The sequence below is a fragment of the Scyliorhinus torazame genome, chromosome 31, assembly GCF_047496885.1.
Source record: "Scyliorhinus torazame isolate Kashiwa2021f chromosome 31, sScyTor2.1, whole genome shotgun sequence".
Classification (NCBI taxonomy): Eukaryota; Metazoa; Chordata; class Chondrichthyes; order Carcharhiniformes; family Scyliorhinidae; genus Scyliorhinus; species Scyliorhinus torazame.
In genome coordinates, this window is record NC_092737.1 from 6,205,162 (window position 1) to 6,222,003 (window position 16,842).

A 16,842-nucleotide genomic window follows, 5' to 3' on the forward strand; every position below is an offset into this window, starting at 1 on the left:
GCACTGTCAGAGGGTCAGGACCGAGGGAGTGCCGCACTGTCAGAGGGTCAGGACTGAGGGAGTGCCGCACTGTCAGAGGGTCAGTACTGAGGGAGTGCCGCACTGTCAGAGGGTCAGGACTGAGGGAGTGCCGCACTGTCAGAGGGTCAGGACTGAGGGAGTGCCGCACTGTCAGAGGGTCAGTACTGAGGGAGTGCCGCACTGTCAGAGGGTCAGTCCTGTGGGAGTGCCGCACTGTCAGAGGGTCAGTACTGAGGGAGTGCCGCACTGTCAGAGGGTCAGTACTGAGGGAGTGCCGCACTGTCAGGGAGGGTCAGTCCTGTGGGAGTGCCGCACTGTCAGAGCGGTCAGTACTGAGGGAGTGCCGCACTGTCAGAGGGTCAGGACTGAGGGAGTGCTGCACTGTCAGAGGGTCAGTACTGAGGGGAGTGCTCGCACTGTCAGAGGGTCAGTACTGTGGGAGTGCCGCACTGTCAGAGGGGTCAGTCCTGTGGGAGTGCCGCACTGTCAGAGGGTCAGTACTGAGGGAGTGCCGCACTGTCAGAGGGTCAGGACTGAGGGAGTGCCGCACTGTCAGAGGGTCAGTACTGAGGGAGTGCCGCACTGTCAGAGGGTCAGTACTGAGGGAGTGCCGCACTGTCAGAGGGTCAGTACTGAGGGAGTGCCGCACTGTCAGAGGGTCAGTACTGAGGGAGTGCCGCACTGTCAGAGGGTCAGTACTGAGGGAGTGCCGCACTGTCAGAGGGTCAGTACTGAGGGAGTGCCGCACTGTCAGAGGGTCAGTACTGAGGGAGTGCCGCACTGTCAGAGTGTCAGTACTGAGGGAGTGCCGCACTGTCAGAGGGTCAGTACTGAGGGAGTGCCGCACTGTCAGAGGGTCAGTACTGAGGGAGTGCCGCACTGTCAGAGGGTCAGTACTGAGGGAGCGCCGCACTGTCAGAGGGTCAGTAACTGAGGGAGCGCCGCACTGTCAGAGGGTCAGTACTGAGGGAGTGCCGCACTGTCAGAGGGTCAGTACTGAGGGAGTGCTGCACTGTCAGAGGGTCAGTACTGAGGGAGTGCCGCACTGTCAGAGGGTCAGTACTGAGGGAGTGCTGCACTGTCAGAGGGTCAGTACTGAGGGAGCGCTGCACTATCTCTCAATCAGCTGAACTGGTCCTGATGACATTGCTGTTTGGGGGATTTTCCTGTGTGCAAACTGGTTGCCAGATTCTCTACAACAGTGAGCATAGTTTCATAGTTCTCTGTGCGAAGTGAATACACTTTGGAATGCCTCCAGCCATGATGGCAGGGGTAGGAACGAGGGGTTTGTGGTGTGGCTTCCTCGAGGTGTGTGAGGTGGGTGTTGGGGGTGGCGATGGGGAGAGATGCGGAGGTCACCGCGTCTCCAGGTTGTCGCTGGAGGAATTATAATTTTGGTGTCGAGTGAGCGGTGAAACATTCGATCTGAATGACTGAGATCCGTTTCCCCCACGATAGAAGCTGAGTAAACATGATACGCAGTGGTTGCTGAACTGGTTCACGTTTCTCTCTCGCAGCGCACTAACCTCTCCCCCCACGGGATTCAGTAACCTACTGCCTTCATCGAACACTTCCTTCCCAGCAAGTTCATCTGGCAATGGCCCCCCTTTGGGGAATATCTCAATCCAGCACCCTCACATTCAAAGCCCCCATTCCTTCTTGGCCATGACATGGGCATCGGTGTTTAACCTGGTAACCGTTCCGATCTCGGGGGGCGTTAGCAGCAATGGGAGTCCATTCTGCCCCTTTAGCCTGCTGCACCCCTCCAGCCCACCTCCTCAAATCCCTCAGAATCCAGGAATGTGCCAATCACTGTCTCGGGACTGAACCCTGTGGCATTCCAAAGATTCACAACCCTCTTCCACTTAATGTATAAACTAATCATACGTTGATACAACCGGTTCTTTTGCCAAGTCTCTCCAATGTGCAACCCTCTTGCCACAAGGAAACACTTTCTCCTTATTTACCCTAAGCAAAACACCTCGTGATTTCAAATGCCTCTATTCCAAGGAGAACAATCCCGGCTCCTGCCAGTCTCTCCACCGGGACTGACTTCCCTCATCCCTGGTCCCCCCTCACTCAGCTCCTGACCGCGTTACAGCCTTGGTTCAAACATGGACAAAGAGCTGAGTGCCAGAGGTGAGGTGAGAGTGACTGCCCTCGACACCAAGGCAGCGTTTGACCGAGTGCGGCATCAAGGAGCCTGAGCTAAACTGGAGTCAGTGGGAATCGGGGAAACTCTCGCTGGTTGGAGTCATTCCCGGCACAAAGGAAGGTGGTTGTGGTGGTTGGAGGTCAATCATCTCAGCTCCAGGACATCACTGCAGGAGTTCCTCAGGGTCGTGTCCTCGGCCCAGCACCTTCAGCTGCTTCATCAATGACCTCCCTTCCATCAGAAGGTCAGAAGTGGGGATGTTTGCGGATGACTGCACAATGTTCAGCAACATTCACGACTCCTCAGATACTGAGCAGTCCCTGTCCAAATGCAGCAAGACCCGGACAATATCCAGGCTCGGGGCTGACAAGGGGCAAGTTACATTCACGCCACACAAGTGCCAGGCAATGACCATCTCCGACAAGAGAGGATCTAACCATCGCCCCTCGACATTCAATGGCATTACCATAGAACATTACAGCGCAGTACAGGCCCTTCGGCCCTCGATGTTGCGCCGACCTGTGAAACCACTCTAAAGCCCATCTACACTATTCCCTTATTGTCCATATGTCTATCCAATGACCATTTGAATGCCCTTAGTGTTGGCGAGTCCACTACTGTTGCAGGCAGGGCATTCCGCGCCCTTACTACTCTCTGAGTAAAGAACCTACCTCTGACTTCTGTCCTATATCTATCTCCCCTCAATTTAAAGATATGTCCCCTCGTGCTAGACATCACCATCCGAGGAAAACGGCTCTCACTGTCCACCCTATCCAATCCTCTGATCATCTTGTATGCCTCAATTAAGTCACCTCTTAACCTTCTTCTCTCTAAAGAAAATAACCTCAAGTCCCTCAGCCTTCCCTCATAAGATCTTCCCTCCATACCAGGCAACACCTGGTAAATCTACTCTGCACCCTTTCCAATGCTTCCACATCCCTCCTATAATGCGGCGACCAGAATTGCACGCAATACTCCAAATGCGGCCACACCAGAGTTTTGTACAGCTGCAACATGACCTCATGGCTCCTAAACTCAATCCCTCTACCAATAAAAGCTAACACACCGTACGCCTTCTTAACAACTCTCTCAACCTGGGTAGCAACTTTCAGGGATCTATGTACATGGACACCGAGATCTCTCTGCTCATCCACACTGCCAAGAATCTTACCATTAGCCCAGTACTCTGTCTTCCTGTTAGTCCTCCCAAAATGAATCACCTCACACTTTTCTGCATTAAACTCCATTTGCCACCTCTCAGCCCAGCGCTGCAGCTTAGCTATGTACCTCTGTAACTTGTAACATCCTTCCGCACTGTCCACAACTCCACCGACTTTAGTGTCATCTGCAAATTTACTCACCCATCCTTCTACGCCCTCCTCCAGGTCATTATAAAAATGACAAACAGCAGTGGCCCCAAAACAGATCCTTGTGGTACACCACTAGTAACTAGACTCCAGTCTGAACATTTCCCATCAACCACCACCCTTTGTCTTCTTCCAGCTAGCCAATCTCTGATCCAAACTGCTAAATGACCCTGAATCCCATGCCACCGTATTTTCTGCAGTAGCCTACCATGGAGAACCTTATCAAATGCTTTACTGAAATCCATATACACCACATCAAGTGCTTTACCCTCATCCACCTGTTTGGTCACCTTCTCAAAGAATTCAATAAGGTTTGTGAGGCACGACCTACCCGTCACAAAACCATGTTGACTATCTCTAATCAAATTATTCCTTTCCAGATGATTATACACCCTATCTGTTATAAACCTTTCCAAGATTTTGCCCACACAGAAGTAGGGCTCACTGGTCTATAGTTACCGGGGTTGTCTCTACTCCCCTTCTTGAACAAGGGGACAACATTTGTTATCCTCCAGTCTTCTGGCACTATTCCTGTAGACAAAGATGAGTTAAGGATCAAACCAAAGGCTCAGCAATCTCCTCCCAACTTCCCAGAGAATCCTAGGATAAATCCCATCCGGCCCAGGGGACTTATCTATTTTCAGACTTTCCAGAATTGCTACAGCTCCTTCTTATGAACCTCAAGCCTTCTAGTCTAGTAGTCTGAATCTCAGTATTCTCCTCGACAACACTATCTTTTTCCTGTGTGAATACTGACAAAAAATATTCATTTAGCACCTCTCCTATCTCCTCGGACTCAAGCACAACTTCCCACTATTGTCCTTGACTGGCCCTACTCTTACCCGAGTCATTCTTTTATTCCTGACATATCTATAGAAAGCTTTAGGGTTATCCTTGATCCTACCTGCCAAAGACTTCTCTGAATCCATCGCTGAATCCCCACAATCAACATCCTGGGGGTTACCATTGATCAGAAACTGAACTGGACCCAGCCACATTAATACTGTGGCTACCAGGGCAGGTCAGAGGCTGGGAATCCTGCGGAGAGTAACTCACCTCCTGACTCCCTACAGCCTGTCCGCCATCGACAAGGCACAAGTCAGGAGTGTGATGGAATACTCTCCACTTGCCTGGATGAGCACAGCTCCAACAACACTCAAGAAGCTCAACACCATCCAGGACAAAGCAGCCCCGCTTGATTGCTCCCCTTCCACAAACATTTGCTCCCTCCCCCACCGACGCACAGTGGCAGCCGTGTGTCCCATCTACAAGATCCTCTGCGAGGTCCACTTTGCAAGAATTGAATTGAAGTAGAACTGGCCATCAAACCAGTCTGTGCTGGCAACGGGACAAGCTTGGTGACGTTTAACCCTTGAACCACATCCGTCTCAGCCCCCTCCTTTCCCGAAGGGGCTAACAGGAAGAGGCCATTCGGCCCCTCAGGCCTGTCCTATGGTTCAATGTGATCGTGGCCAATCTGCGAATAGCTACTTGTTCCAGAACCTTGATTCACACTCCCCACGCCCACTGGTTCTGTTAAACAAGATTCAGTTACATTACCACTCAAATGTGCCCCAAATTGCCATGCATTCGCATTTTCCTCACAGGAGACGAGGGTCGTGGTACCCATGGTCAGCCTGGAATCTGAGGAGGCAGGGAATCACGTGGGGCCAATCCGGGGGGGGGGGGGGGGGGGGGCATGTGAGCAAGTGGGATTAAAGAGGGGGGTCTTACCCCTGTATTGGGGGAGGGGGTCTAGCCTCTGTAGTGAAAGAATATTACCTCTGACGATGTGGAATCTGTATGGGCAAAGTTGAGAAATATCAAGGGACGAAAAACATTAGTGGGTGTCATATAGACCCCCGAACTGCATTGGTGAGGTTGGGAATGGCATTAAACAAGAAATTAGAGATGCGTGTAATAAGGGAATATCGGTGATCATGAGTGATTTTAACCTTCACATAGATTGGACAAATCAAATTAGCCGCAAAGCCGTAGAGGAGGAATTCCTGGAGTGTTTACGGGATGGTTTTCTTGACCAATATGTGGAGGAACCAACTAGAGAGCAGGCCATCTTAGACTGGGTACTGTGTAATGAGAAGGGAATCATTGCCAATCTGGCTGTACGAGACCCTTGGGGATGAGCGACCATAACATGATAGAATTTTTTATCAAGATGGAGAGTGAAGTAGTTGATCCGGAGACGAGGGTGCTGATTCTTAATAAAGGGAAACTGTGAGGATATGAGGCGTGAGTTGGCCTTGATAGATTGGGGAGAGTTACTGAAAGGGATGACAGTGGATAGACAATGGCAAACTATCCCTCCACAGCGCATGCGCGGGGATGCCGTGAGCGGCGCTGACGCTCCCGCGCATGCGCCGCCCGGCAATGTCATTTCCGCGCCCAGCTGGCGCGATGTCCGCCGACTGGCGCCCAAAACGGCGCAAATCAGTGGGGTGCCGAGCCCCAACCTTAAGGGGCTAGGCCCGCGCCGGACTAATTTCCGCCCCGCCAGCTGGCGGAAAAGGCCTTTGGTGCCCCGCCAGCTGGCGCGGAAATGACATCTCCGGGCGACGCATGCGCGGGAGCGTCAGCGGCCGCTCACGGCATCCCTGCGCATGCGCTGTGGAGGGAGTCCCTTCCGCCTCCGCCATGGTGGAGACCGTGGCGAAGGTGGCAGGAAAAGAGTGCCCCCACAGCACAGGCCCGCCCACGGATCGGTGGGCCCCGATCGCGGGCGAGGCCACCATGGCGGCAGCCTCCGGGGTCAGATCGCCCCGCGCCCCACCCCCCAGGACCCCGGAGCCAGCCGGCGCTGCCTTGTCCCGCCGGGACGGTAGGTGGTTTAATCTACGCCGGCAGGACAGGCATTCTAGCAGCGGGACTTCGTCCATCCGGGCCGGAGAATCGCGGGGGGGGGGCCGCCAACCGGCGCGGCGCGATTCCCGCCCCCGCCGAATATCCGGTGCCGGAGAATTCGGCAACCGGCGGGGGCGGGATTCACGGCAGCCCCCGGCAATTCTCCGACCCGGCGGGGGGGGGTCGGAGAATCTCGCCCAAGGAGACATTTTTTCACCCAGAGAGCGGTGAGCCTGTGGAATTCATTACCACAGGAAGTAGTTGATGCTAAAACTTTGAATATATTCAATAGGCGGCTGGATATAGCCCATGGGGAGAATGGGATCCAAGGCTATGGGGAGAAAGCAGGATTGGGCTATTGCGTTGGATGATCAGCCATGATGGTGATGAATGGCGGAGCGGGCTCGAAGGGCCGAAGGGCCTCCTCCTGCTCCTAGCTTCTATGTATCTGTGTATTTGGGGGGGGGTCTATCCCTGTATTTGGGGGGGGGGGGTCTATCCCTGTATTTGGGGGGGGGGTCTATCCCTGTATTTGGGGGGGGGGTCTATCCCTGTATTTGGGGGGGTCTATCCCTGTATTTGGGGGGTCTATCCCTGTATTTGGGGGGTCTATCCCTGTATTTGGGGGGTCTATCCCAGTATTTGGGGGGAGTCTATCCCTGTATTTGGGGGGGGTCTATCCCAGTATTTGGGGGGGGTCTATCCCTGTATTTGGGGAGGGGTCTATCCCAGTATTTGGGGGGGGGGTCTATCCCTGTATTTGGGGGGGGTCTATCCCTGTATTTGGGGGGGGGTCTATCCCTGTATTTGGGGGGGTCTATCCCAGTATTTGGGGGGGGTCTATCCCAGTATTTGGGGGGGGGTCTATCCCTGTATTTGGGGAGGGGTCTATCCCAGTATTTGGGGGGGTCTATCCCTGTATTTGGGGGGGGTCTATCCCTGTATTTGGGGGGGGTCTATCCCAGTATTTGGGGGGGGGGGTCTATCCAGTATTTGGGGGGTCTATCCCAGTATTTGGGGGGGGAGTCTATCCCTGTATTTGGGGGGGTCTATCCCTGTATTTGGGGGGGTCTATCCCAGTATTTGGGGGGGGGGGTCTATCCCTGTATTTGGGGAGGGGTCTATCCCTGTATTTGGGGAGGGGTCTAACCCTGTATTTGGGGGGGTCTATCCCTGTATTTGGGGAGGGGTCTATCCCTGTATTTGGGGAGGGGTCTATCCCTGTATTTGGGGAGGGTCTAACCCTGTATTTGGGGGGGGTCTATCCCTGTATTTGGGGAGGGGTCTATCCCAGTATTTGGGGAGGGGTCTATCCCTGTATTTGGGGAGGGGTCTATCCCTGTATTTGGGGAGGGGTCTAACCCTGTATTTGGGGAGGGGTCTATCCCTGTATTTGGGGAGGGGTCTAACCCTGTATTTGGGGAGGGGTCTAACCCTGTATTTGGGGAGGGGTCTATCCAGTATTTGGGGGGGGAGTCTATCCCTGTATTTGGGGAGGGGTCTAACCCTGTATTTGGGGGGGGGTCTATCCCTGTATTTGGGGGGGTCTATCCCAGTATTTGGGGGGGTCTATCCCAGTATTTGGGGAGGGGTCTAACCCTGTATTTGGGGGGGGGTCTATCCCTGTATTTGGGGGGGGGGTCTATCCCTGTATTTGGGGAGGGGTCTATCCCTGTATTCGGGGAGGGGTCTAACCCTGTATTTGGGGGGGTCTATCCCTGTATTTGGGGGGGTTTAATCCCTGTATTTGGGGGGGGTCTATCCCTGTATTTGGGGGGGGGTCAATCCCAGTATTTGGGGGGTCTATCCCTGTATTTGGGGGGGGGCTATCCCCTGTATTTGGGGGGGGGGCTATCCCCTGTATTTGGGGGGGTCTATCCCTGCATTTGGGGGGTCTATCCCTGTATTTGGGGGGGGGTCTATCCCTGTATTTGGGGAGGGGTCTATCCCTGTATTTGGGGAGGGGTCAGACCCTGTATTTGGGGGGTCTATCCCTGTATTTGGGGGGGTTTAATCCCTGTATTTGGGGGGGGGGGGTCTATCCCTGTATTTGGGGGGGTCTATCCCTGTATTTGGGGGGGGTCTATCCCTGTATTTGGGGGGGGGTCAATCCCAGTATTTGGGGGGGTCTATCCCTGTATTTGGGGGGAGGGGTCTATCCCTGTATTTGGGGGGGGGTCTATCCCAGTATTTGGGGGGGTCTATCCCTGTATTTGGGGGGGTCTATCCCTGTATTTGGGGGGTCAATCCCAGTATTTGGGGAGGGGTCTATCCCTGTATTTGGGGAGGGGTCTATCCCTGTATTTGGGGGGGGGTCTATCCCTGTATTTGGGGGGGGGGTCTATCCCTGTATTTGGGGGGGTCAATCCAGTATTTGGGGAGGGGTCTATCCATGTATTTGGGGGGGGGTCTATCCCTGTATTTGGGGGCGGTCTATACCAGTATTTGGAGGGGGGTCTATCCCTGTATTTGGGGGGGTCTATCCCTGTATTTGGGGGCGGTCTATACCAGTATTTGGAGGGGGGGTCTATCCCTGTATTTGGGGGGTCTATCCCTGTATTTGGGGGGGGGTCTATCCCTGTATTTGGGGGGGGGGTCTATCCCTGTATTTGGGGGGGGCTATCCCTGTATTTGGGGAGGGGCCTATCCCTGTATTTGGGGGGGTCTATCCCTGTATTTTGGGGGGGGTCTATCCCTGTATTTGGGGGGGTCTATCCCAGTATTTGGGGAGGGGTCTATCCCTGTATTTGGGGGGGGTCTATCCCTGTATTTGGGGGGGGGTCTATCCCTGTATTTGGGGGGGGCTATCCCCTGTATTTGGGGGGGGCTATCCCCTGTATTGGGGGGGGGGGTCTATCCCTGTATTTGGGGGGGTCTATCACTGTATTTGGGGGGGGTCTATCCCTGTATTTGGGGGGGGGGTCTATCCCTGTATTTGGGGAGGGGTCTATCCCTGTATTTGGGGGGGTCTATCACTGTATTTGGGGGGGTCTATCCCTGTATTTGGGGAGGGGTGTATCCTGTATTTGGGGAGGGATCTATCCCTGTATTTGGGGGGCGTCTATCCCTGTATTTGGGGGGGGGGTTTATCAAGGTATTTGGGGGGGTCTATCCCTGTATTTGGGGGGGGTCAAACCTGCATTTGTGGAGGGGGCCTATCCCTGTATTTGGGGGGGGGGGTCTATCCCTGTATTTGGGGCGGGGGCTATCCCTGTATTTGGGGGGGGTCTATCCCTGTATTTGGGAAGGGGTCTATCCCTGTATTTGGGGGGGGGGTCTATCACTGTATTTGGGGAGGGGTCTATCCCTGCATTTGAGGAGGGATCTATCCCTGTATTTGGGGGGCATCTATCACTCTATTTGGGGGGGTCTATCCCTGTATTTGGGGAGGGGTCTATCACTGTATTTGGGAGGGGTCTATCCCTGTATTTGGGGGGTCTATCCCTGTATTTGGGGAGGGGTCTATCCCTGTATTTGGGGGGGGTCTATCCCTGTATTTGGGGGGGGGCTATCCCCTGTATTTGGGGGGGGCTATCCCCTGTATTGGGGGGGGTCTATCCCTGTATTTGGGGGGGTCTATCACTGTATTTGGGGAGGGGTCTATCCCTGTATTTGGGGGGGGTGTCTATCCCTGTACTTGGGGGGGAAGGGTCTATCTCAGTATTCGGGGGGAGGGGTCTATCCCTCTATTGGGGGTGGGTCAATCTCTGTATTTGGGGAGGGGTCTATCACTGTATTTGGGGAGGGGTCTTTCCCTATATTTGGGGGGGGGTCTATCCCTGTATTTGGGGGCGGTCTATACCAGTATTGGGGGGGGGGTCTATCCCTGTATTTGGGGAGGGGTCTATCCCTGTATTTGGGGGGGGTCTATCCCTGTATTTGGGGGGGGGTCTATCCCCTGTATTCGGGGGGGGTCTATCCCCTGTATTTGGGGAGGGGTCTATCCATGTATTTGGGGAGGGGTCTATCCCTGTATTTGGGGAGGGGGTCTATCCCTGTATTTGGGGGGGTCTATCCCCTGTATTTGTGAGGAGAGGTCTATCTCTGTATTTGGGGGTGTCGATCACTCTATTTGGGGGGGGGTCTATTCCTGTATTTTGGGGGGTCTATCCCCTGTTATTGGGGGGGGGGTTCTATCCCATGTATTTGGGGAGGTGTCTATCCCTGTATTTGGGGGGGGTCTATCACTGTATTTGGGGAGGGGTCTATCCCTGTATTTGGGGCGGGGTCTATCCCTGTATTTGGGGAGGGGTCTATCCATGTATTTGGGGAGGGTTCTATCCCTGTATTTGGGGGGGGTCTATCCCTGTATTTGGGGAGGGGTCTATCCCTGTATTTGGGGGGGGTCTATCACTGTATTTGGGGAGGGGTCTATCCCTGTATTTGGGGAGGGGTCTATCCCTGTATTTGGGGAGGGGTTTTTCCATGTATTTGGGGAGGGGTCTATCCATGTATTTGGGGAGGGGTCTATCCCTGTATTTGGGGAGAGGTCTATTCCCTGTAATTGTGTGTGGGGGGGGTTTATAAGGGAGGGGGTGTCAGCAATGAGGGGGAGGTGTTAGAGTTTGTATGTCAGCGTGGATGTACCCACCCAGCGTAGACGCCCCAGCCCATTCCCAGCGACCATTAACCCCCCTCGCCCCCCAGCCCAGCCTCCCCCAGTGCAGGTAAACCCGCCCCCCTCGCTTGGCAAGACGGCCCCGCAGATTCGCAAGCACCCCCATCTAGGGTGGGACGGACAAGTCTCGACAGACGTGGAGATTTGAGTTTGTGTCCAAATCCGACCCCCCCCCCAAAAAAAATCCGGCACCTCACGGACCGAGGGACAACCTGTCCAGACCCTGGCCCCCCCCCGCTGGAGACACGGCAAAGCTTACAGGGCACAAAGATTCCCTTATCCCTGTCAACATTTAAATATGTTATCACCCCCCCCTCCCTCACTTACCCCAGCTGGTGCCGGTCCTGCCCAGGAATTCATGCGTCCTCGGGTTCCACAGGAACTCTCTCCACTCGGTCATCACCTGCCCGCACGACTTGTTATCCTTCGGAGCCATCTTCACAGCGACTAACCGGGGGTGAAATGAAAGAGGATTCTGTTACAGCCAGAGGTTTGTTGCTGCTAAACACGGGGTTAGTGCAGGAGCGCACAGTCTGCCCAGCAGGCAGCCACACACACTAATGATGCACAGACCTACATCTCTGCAACTTTTATAATCCTCCTCCTGCTTAACATTCATGTATGCAAAACCCACGGCACTCCCCCCCCCCCCCCACGTCCTCATTAATATTAATCTTTCAATATATTGCCGTCAGGTCGTTCCTTCATTTCCAACCCTCCCCACACGCGGTACAGCGCCGATGGAGTCCATTCGGCCCATCGAGTCTGCACCATCCCTCTGAAAGAGCTCCCTACCCAGGCCCACACCTCCACCCTATCCCCGTGAACCCCACCCAACCCAATCTTTTTGGACACAAAGGGCAGTTTTATCAATGCCAGTCCACCCCAACCTGCACGTCTTTGGACTGTGGGAGGAAACCGGAGCACCCGGAGGAAACCCACGCACACACGGGGAGGACGTGCAGACTCCGCATGGTGTGGGATCTTTCTGTGCGCCGATGGGCGTTTCCCGCGTGGCAGCCGGAGACTGGGCTTCACCTCTTTTAATGTACGTCATCCTTTAACGATGACGTTGGCATCGTCCACACCCAAACCCCACCCCCGGTCAAACTCGTCCGTGGGGGGACAGCTGCCTCCTACTGGACAGCGCCGGAATGACTTGAGCGATGCCTATCGAGAGCAGGCGGAGAGAGTGATACCAATCCAAACTCGCTGGGGAGTGGGAGGAACCCGGGGAAGGGGGGGTATCAATGGCGCCATGGCAACCAGTCCTTGACCAGCTGGGGTCTGGGGGTCAGCATTGTGATGCTGCCTAGGAGTGCACCCCTCGCAAAGTATTCCATTGCCTCACCACCCTCAATCTCTATAACCTCCCTATCTCTGTAACCTCCTCCAGACCCTACACCCCTCCCTATCTCTGTAACCTCCTCCAGACCCTACACCCCTCCCTCTCTCTGCAACCTCCTCCAGCCCCTACACCCCCTCCCTATCTCTGTAACCTCCTCCAGACCCTACACCCCTCCCTATCTCTACACCCCTCCCTATCTCTGTAAACTCCTCCAGCCCCTACACCTCTCCCTATCTCTGTAACCTCCTCCAGCCCCTACACCCCTCCCTATCTCTACAACCCTCCCTATCTCTGTAACCTCCTCCAGCCCCTAAAACCCTCCCTATCTCTACTACCCTCCCTATCTCTGTAATCTCCTCCAGCCCCTACACCCCTCCCTATCTCTGTAACCTCCTCCAGCCCCTACACCCCTCCCTATCTCTACAACCCTCCCTATCTCTGTAATCTCCTCCAGCCCCTACACCCCTCCTTATCTCTACAACCTTCCCGATCTCTGTAACCTCCTCCAGACCCTACAACCCTCCCTATCTCTCACAACCTTCCCTATCTCTGTAACCTCCTCCAGCCCCTACACCCCTCCTTATCTCTACAACCCTCCCTATCTCTGTAACCTCCTCCAGACCCTACAACTCTCCCTAACTCTGTAACCTCCTCCAGCCCCTACACACCTCCCTATCTCTGTAACCTCCTCCAGCCCCTACAACCCACCCTATCTCTGCAACCCTCCCTATCTCTGTAACCTCCTCCAGCCCCTACACCCCTCCCTATCTCTGTAACCTCCTCCAGCCCCTAAAACCCTCCCTATCTCTGTAACTTCCTCCAGCCCTTACACCCCTCCCTATCTCTGTAACCTCCTCCAGCCCCAACAACCCTCCCTATCTCTGTAACCTCCTCCAGCCCCTACAACCCTTCCTATATCTACAACCGTCCCTATCTCTGTAACCTCCTCCAGCCCCTACAACCCTCCCTATCTCTGTAACTTCCTCCAGCCCTTACACCCCTCCCTATCTCTGTAACCTCCTCCAGCCCTTACACCCCTCCCTATCTCTGTAACCTCGTCCAGCCCCTACAACCATCCCTATCTCTGTAACCTCCTCCAGCCCCTACAGCCCTCCCTATCTCTGTAACCTCCTCCAGCCCCTACAACCCTCCCTATCTCTGTAACCTCCCCCAGCCCCTACAATCCTCCCTTTCTCTGTAAACTCCTCCAGGCCCTACACCCCTCCCTATCTCTGTAACCTCCTCCAGCCCTTACACCCCTCCCTATCTCTGTAACCTCCTCCAGCCCCTACAACCCTCCCTATCTCTGTAACCTCCTCCAGCCCCTACAACCCTCCCTATCTCTGTAACCTCCTCCAGCCCCTACAACCCTCCCTATCTCTGTAACCTCCTCCAGCCCTTACACCCCTCCCTATCTCTGTAACCCCCTCCAGCCCCTACAACCCTCCCTATCTCTGTAACCTCCTCCAGCCCCTACAATCCTCCCTTTCTCTGTAAACTCCTCCAGGCCCTACACCCCTCCCTATCTCTGTAACCTCCTCCAGCCCCTACACCCCTCCCTATCTCTGTAACCTCCTCCAGCCCCTACAACCCTCCCTATCTCTGTAACCTCCTCCAGCCCCTACACCCCTCCAAAACCTCTACTCCTTCAATTCCAGTCTCTCGAGCATCCCTCGCTTCCCATCTATCCACCATCAGCTGCCTTGGTGGGGGGGGGGGGGGGGCGGCGGTGGGGGCATAATGTCTGGAATTCCCTCTCTCCACCTCTCCTCATCTCTCTCTCTCCGTCTCTCTCTCTCTCTATTCCTCTCTCTTTGTTCACCTCTCCCTCCCCCTATCTCTCTCCCTCTAGCAGCCCCCCCCCCCCTCACTCTCTCTTGGTGTCTCTTGTAACAATATGTGTGTATTAAGGAATACCGAGGGTTGACAAGAAGGTAATAATACCTCTCACCACCAGATGGAGACAGGGAGCAGTGATATAAATATCGTGACTTCTGGGATGGGGGGAGAAGGTTGTGAGGCGTGCGAGAGATTAAGTGCAGAGCAGAGAGTTCTGTTGTAAGAGAGTGTATTGTTCTATTTCTTTTATAAATTTAGAGTACCCAATTCATTTTTTTTTCCAATTAAGGGGCAATTTAGCGAGTCCAATCCACCTACCCTGCACATCTTTGGTTTATAGGGGCGAAACCCACGCAAACACGTGTTTTATTTAATAACTTATTCCTAGTTGACTGGTTAGAATCTTTAATTTAGTAGTATAAATAAATCAGCTTTGTTCAATAACTCAGCTTGATGTTCTTTGTTAACTTTGCGTTTCATAGAATTTACAGTGCAGAAGGAGGCCATTTGGCCCATCGAGTCTGCACCGGCTCTTGGAAAGAGCACCCTATCCAAGGTCAACACCGCCACCCTATCCCCATAACCCAGTAACCCCACCCAACACTAAGGGCAATTTTGGACACTATGGGCAATTTATCACGGCCAATCCACCTAACCTGCACATCCTTGGACTGTGGGAGGAAAACGGAGCATCCGGGGGAAACCCACGCACACACGGGGAGGAAGTGCAGACTCCGCACAGACAGTGACCCAAGCCGGAATCGAACCTGGGACCCTGGAGCTGTGAAGCAACAGTGCTAACCGCTGTGCCACCGTGCTGCACGTTCTGGCTGTGCACAGTTTGGCTGCCACATTTCCGACAGTGACTACAAATCTCAAAAGGGATTTCATTGGCAGTGGGGCATTTTGGGACACCCTCGAGCGGGTGAAAGGCGCTATCGAAATGCACAATCTGAGCTGCCCAGGTGTTAATTCCGCGAGGACACTGGTCCCAGATCCATTCAGATGGAGAGTGTTCCCGACAGTACAGATCCCTCCTGCCACAATACTGGTGCCATTGCCCCAGGAAATGGAACCCCCTCCTTCCCACAACATTCCTTAAGGCACGTGTTCACTTCCCTAATTTTCTCATCCCCATTCTTAATTCACATGTGGCTCGCGTAGTAATCCAGAAATATTAATCCTTGAGGGCCCGTTCTTTAATTTAGTTCCTAGTGCCTGATTATAAGACCATAAGACACAGGAGCAGAATTAGGCCACTCGGCCCATCGAGTCTGCTCCGCCATTCAATCATGGCTGATATTTTCTCATCCCCATTCTCCTGCCTTCTCCCCATAACCCCTGATCCCCTTATTAATCCAGAACCTATCTATCTCTGTCTTAAAGACACTCAGTGATTTGGCCTCCACAGCCTTCTGCGGCAAAGAGTTCCACAGATTCCCCACCCTCTGGCTGAAGAAATTCCTCCTCATCTCTGTTTTAAAGAATCGTCCCTTTAGTCTGAGATGGTGTCCTCTGGTTCTAGTTTTTCCTACAAGTGGAAACATCCTCTCCACGTCCCCTCTATCCAGGCCTCGCAGTATCCTGTAAGTTTCAATAAGATCCCCCCTCATCCTTCTAAACTCCAACGAGTACAGACCCAGAGAGCTCAACCGTTCCTCATACAACAAGCTCTTCATTCCAGGGATCATTCTTGTGAACCTCCTCTGGACCCTTTCCAAGGCCAGCACATCCTTGCTTAGACACGGGGCCCAATAATCCCCCAACAGGTCCTCTTTCCAAGTCTTGCCGATGTCCCAATATGGACCACAATAACTGACTCCTCCCCCTGCCTCTCCAAGCCTGTCAGAGACGTCCCCCACCCTGGCAGGGGGCAGGCAACATACCACGCAGGACACTCGGCCCTGTTTACAAAGGATGCTATCAATCCCCCGGGTTAGACAATCCCCGACAACCACCACGTGTCTTATTGTTCCGGCCGCTGGAATGGCGTCCTGTACAGTGGTCAGTTCGCTTAGTCCTCCCTCCAGCCCTCTTCCTCATCCACACAGGGAGCAAATACCTCGTACCTGTTGGACAAGGCCAAGGGCTGAGGCTCCTCCGTTTCTGAATGCAGGATCCCCCCAGCTGCCTCACTCGCAGTCACTCCCTGCTGTCACTGATCATTGGCCGACTTTCAGGTACTGAATCTACGGAGTGTGACCACCTCCGCAAATAAAACGTCCAGGTGACTCGGGGAACTCCCAAACAAATGGTTCTACACCCGACAGTTGGAGCTGGCGTAAATATTTGTGAGGTGGTGCCAGCTGCCGTTGAGGCCACGGGCGATATAAAGTCTGGCTTCCGCCTGACAAATCCCGTTTAATCTGCTTCTGTGTTAATCCCCGTCAGAGGCAAAGCATCGCTCCCTCTCTCTCCGCTCCCTCTCTCTCCGCTCCCTCTCTCCCTCTCTCGCCGCTCCCTCTCTCTCCGCTCCCTCTATCCCTGCTCCCTCTCTCCCTCTCTCTCCGCTCCCTCTCTCTCCGCTCCCTCTCTCCCTCTCTCCCTCTCTCTCCGCTCCCTCTCTCTCCGCTCCCTCTATCCCTGCTCCCTCTCTCCCTCGCTCTCCACTCCCTCTCTCCCTCTCTCTCCACTC

The 16,842-nt window shown here is 54.2% G+C and overlaps 1 protein-coding gene across 2 annotated transcripts in view; it reads right to left on the bottom strand.

The window, feature by feature from the left end:
• LOC140404631 (sodium/potassium-transporting ATPase subunit beta-2-like) overlaps positions 1-16,441 on the bottom strand; it is a 35,952-nt gene extending 19,511 nt beyond the window's left edge. Inside the window, exons 1-2 of one of the 2 annotated variants that reach the window (XM_072493239.1) lie at positions 16,277-16,441; positions 11,348-11,467 (exon numbers count right to left, since the gene is read on the bottom strand). In XM_072493239.1, coding sequence (XP_072349340.1) covers positions 11,348-11,456 — 109 coding nt within the window. In that variant the 5' untranslated portion in view covers positions 11,457-11,467; positions 16,277-16,441. Of the gene's footprint in view, positions 1-11,347; positions 11,468-12,058; positions 12,175-16,276 lie in introns of those variants that run through there. The other variant, XM_072493238.1, reaches the window with a different exon arrangement.
• Between the last annotated feature and the right edge of the window lie 401 nt (positions 16,442-16,842).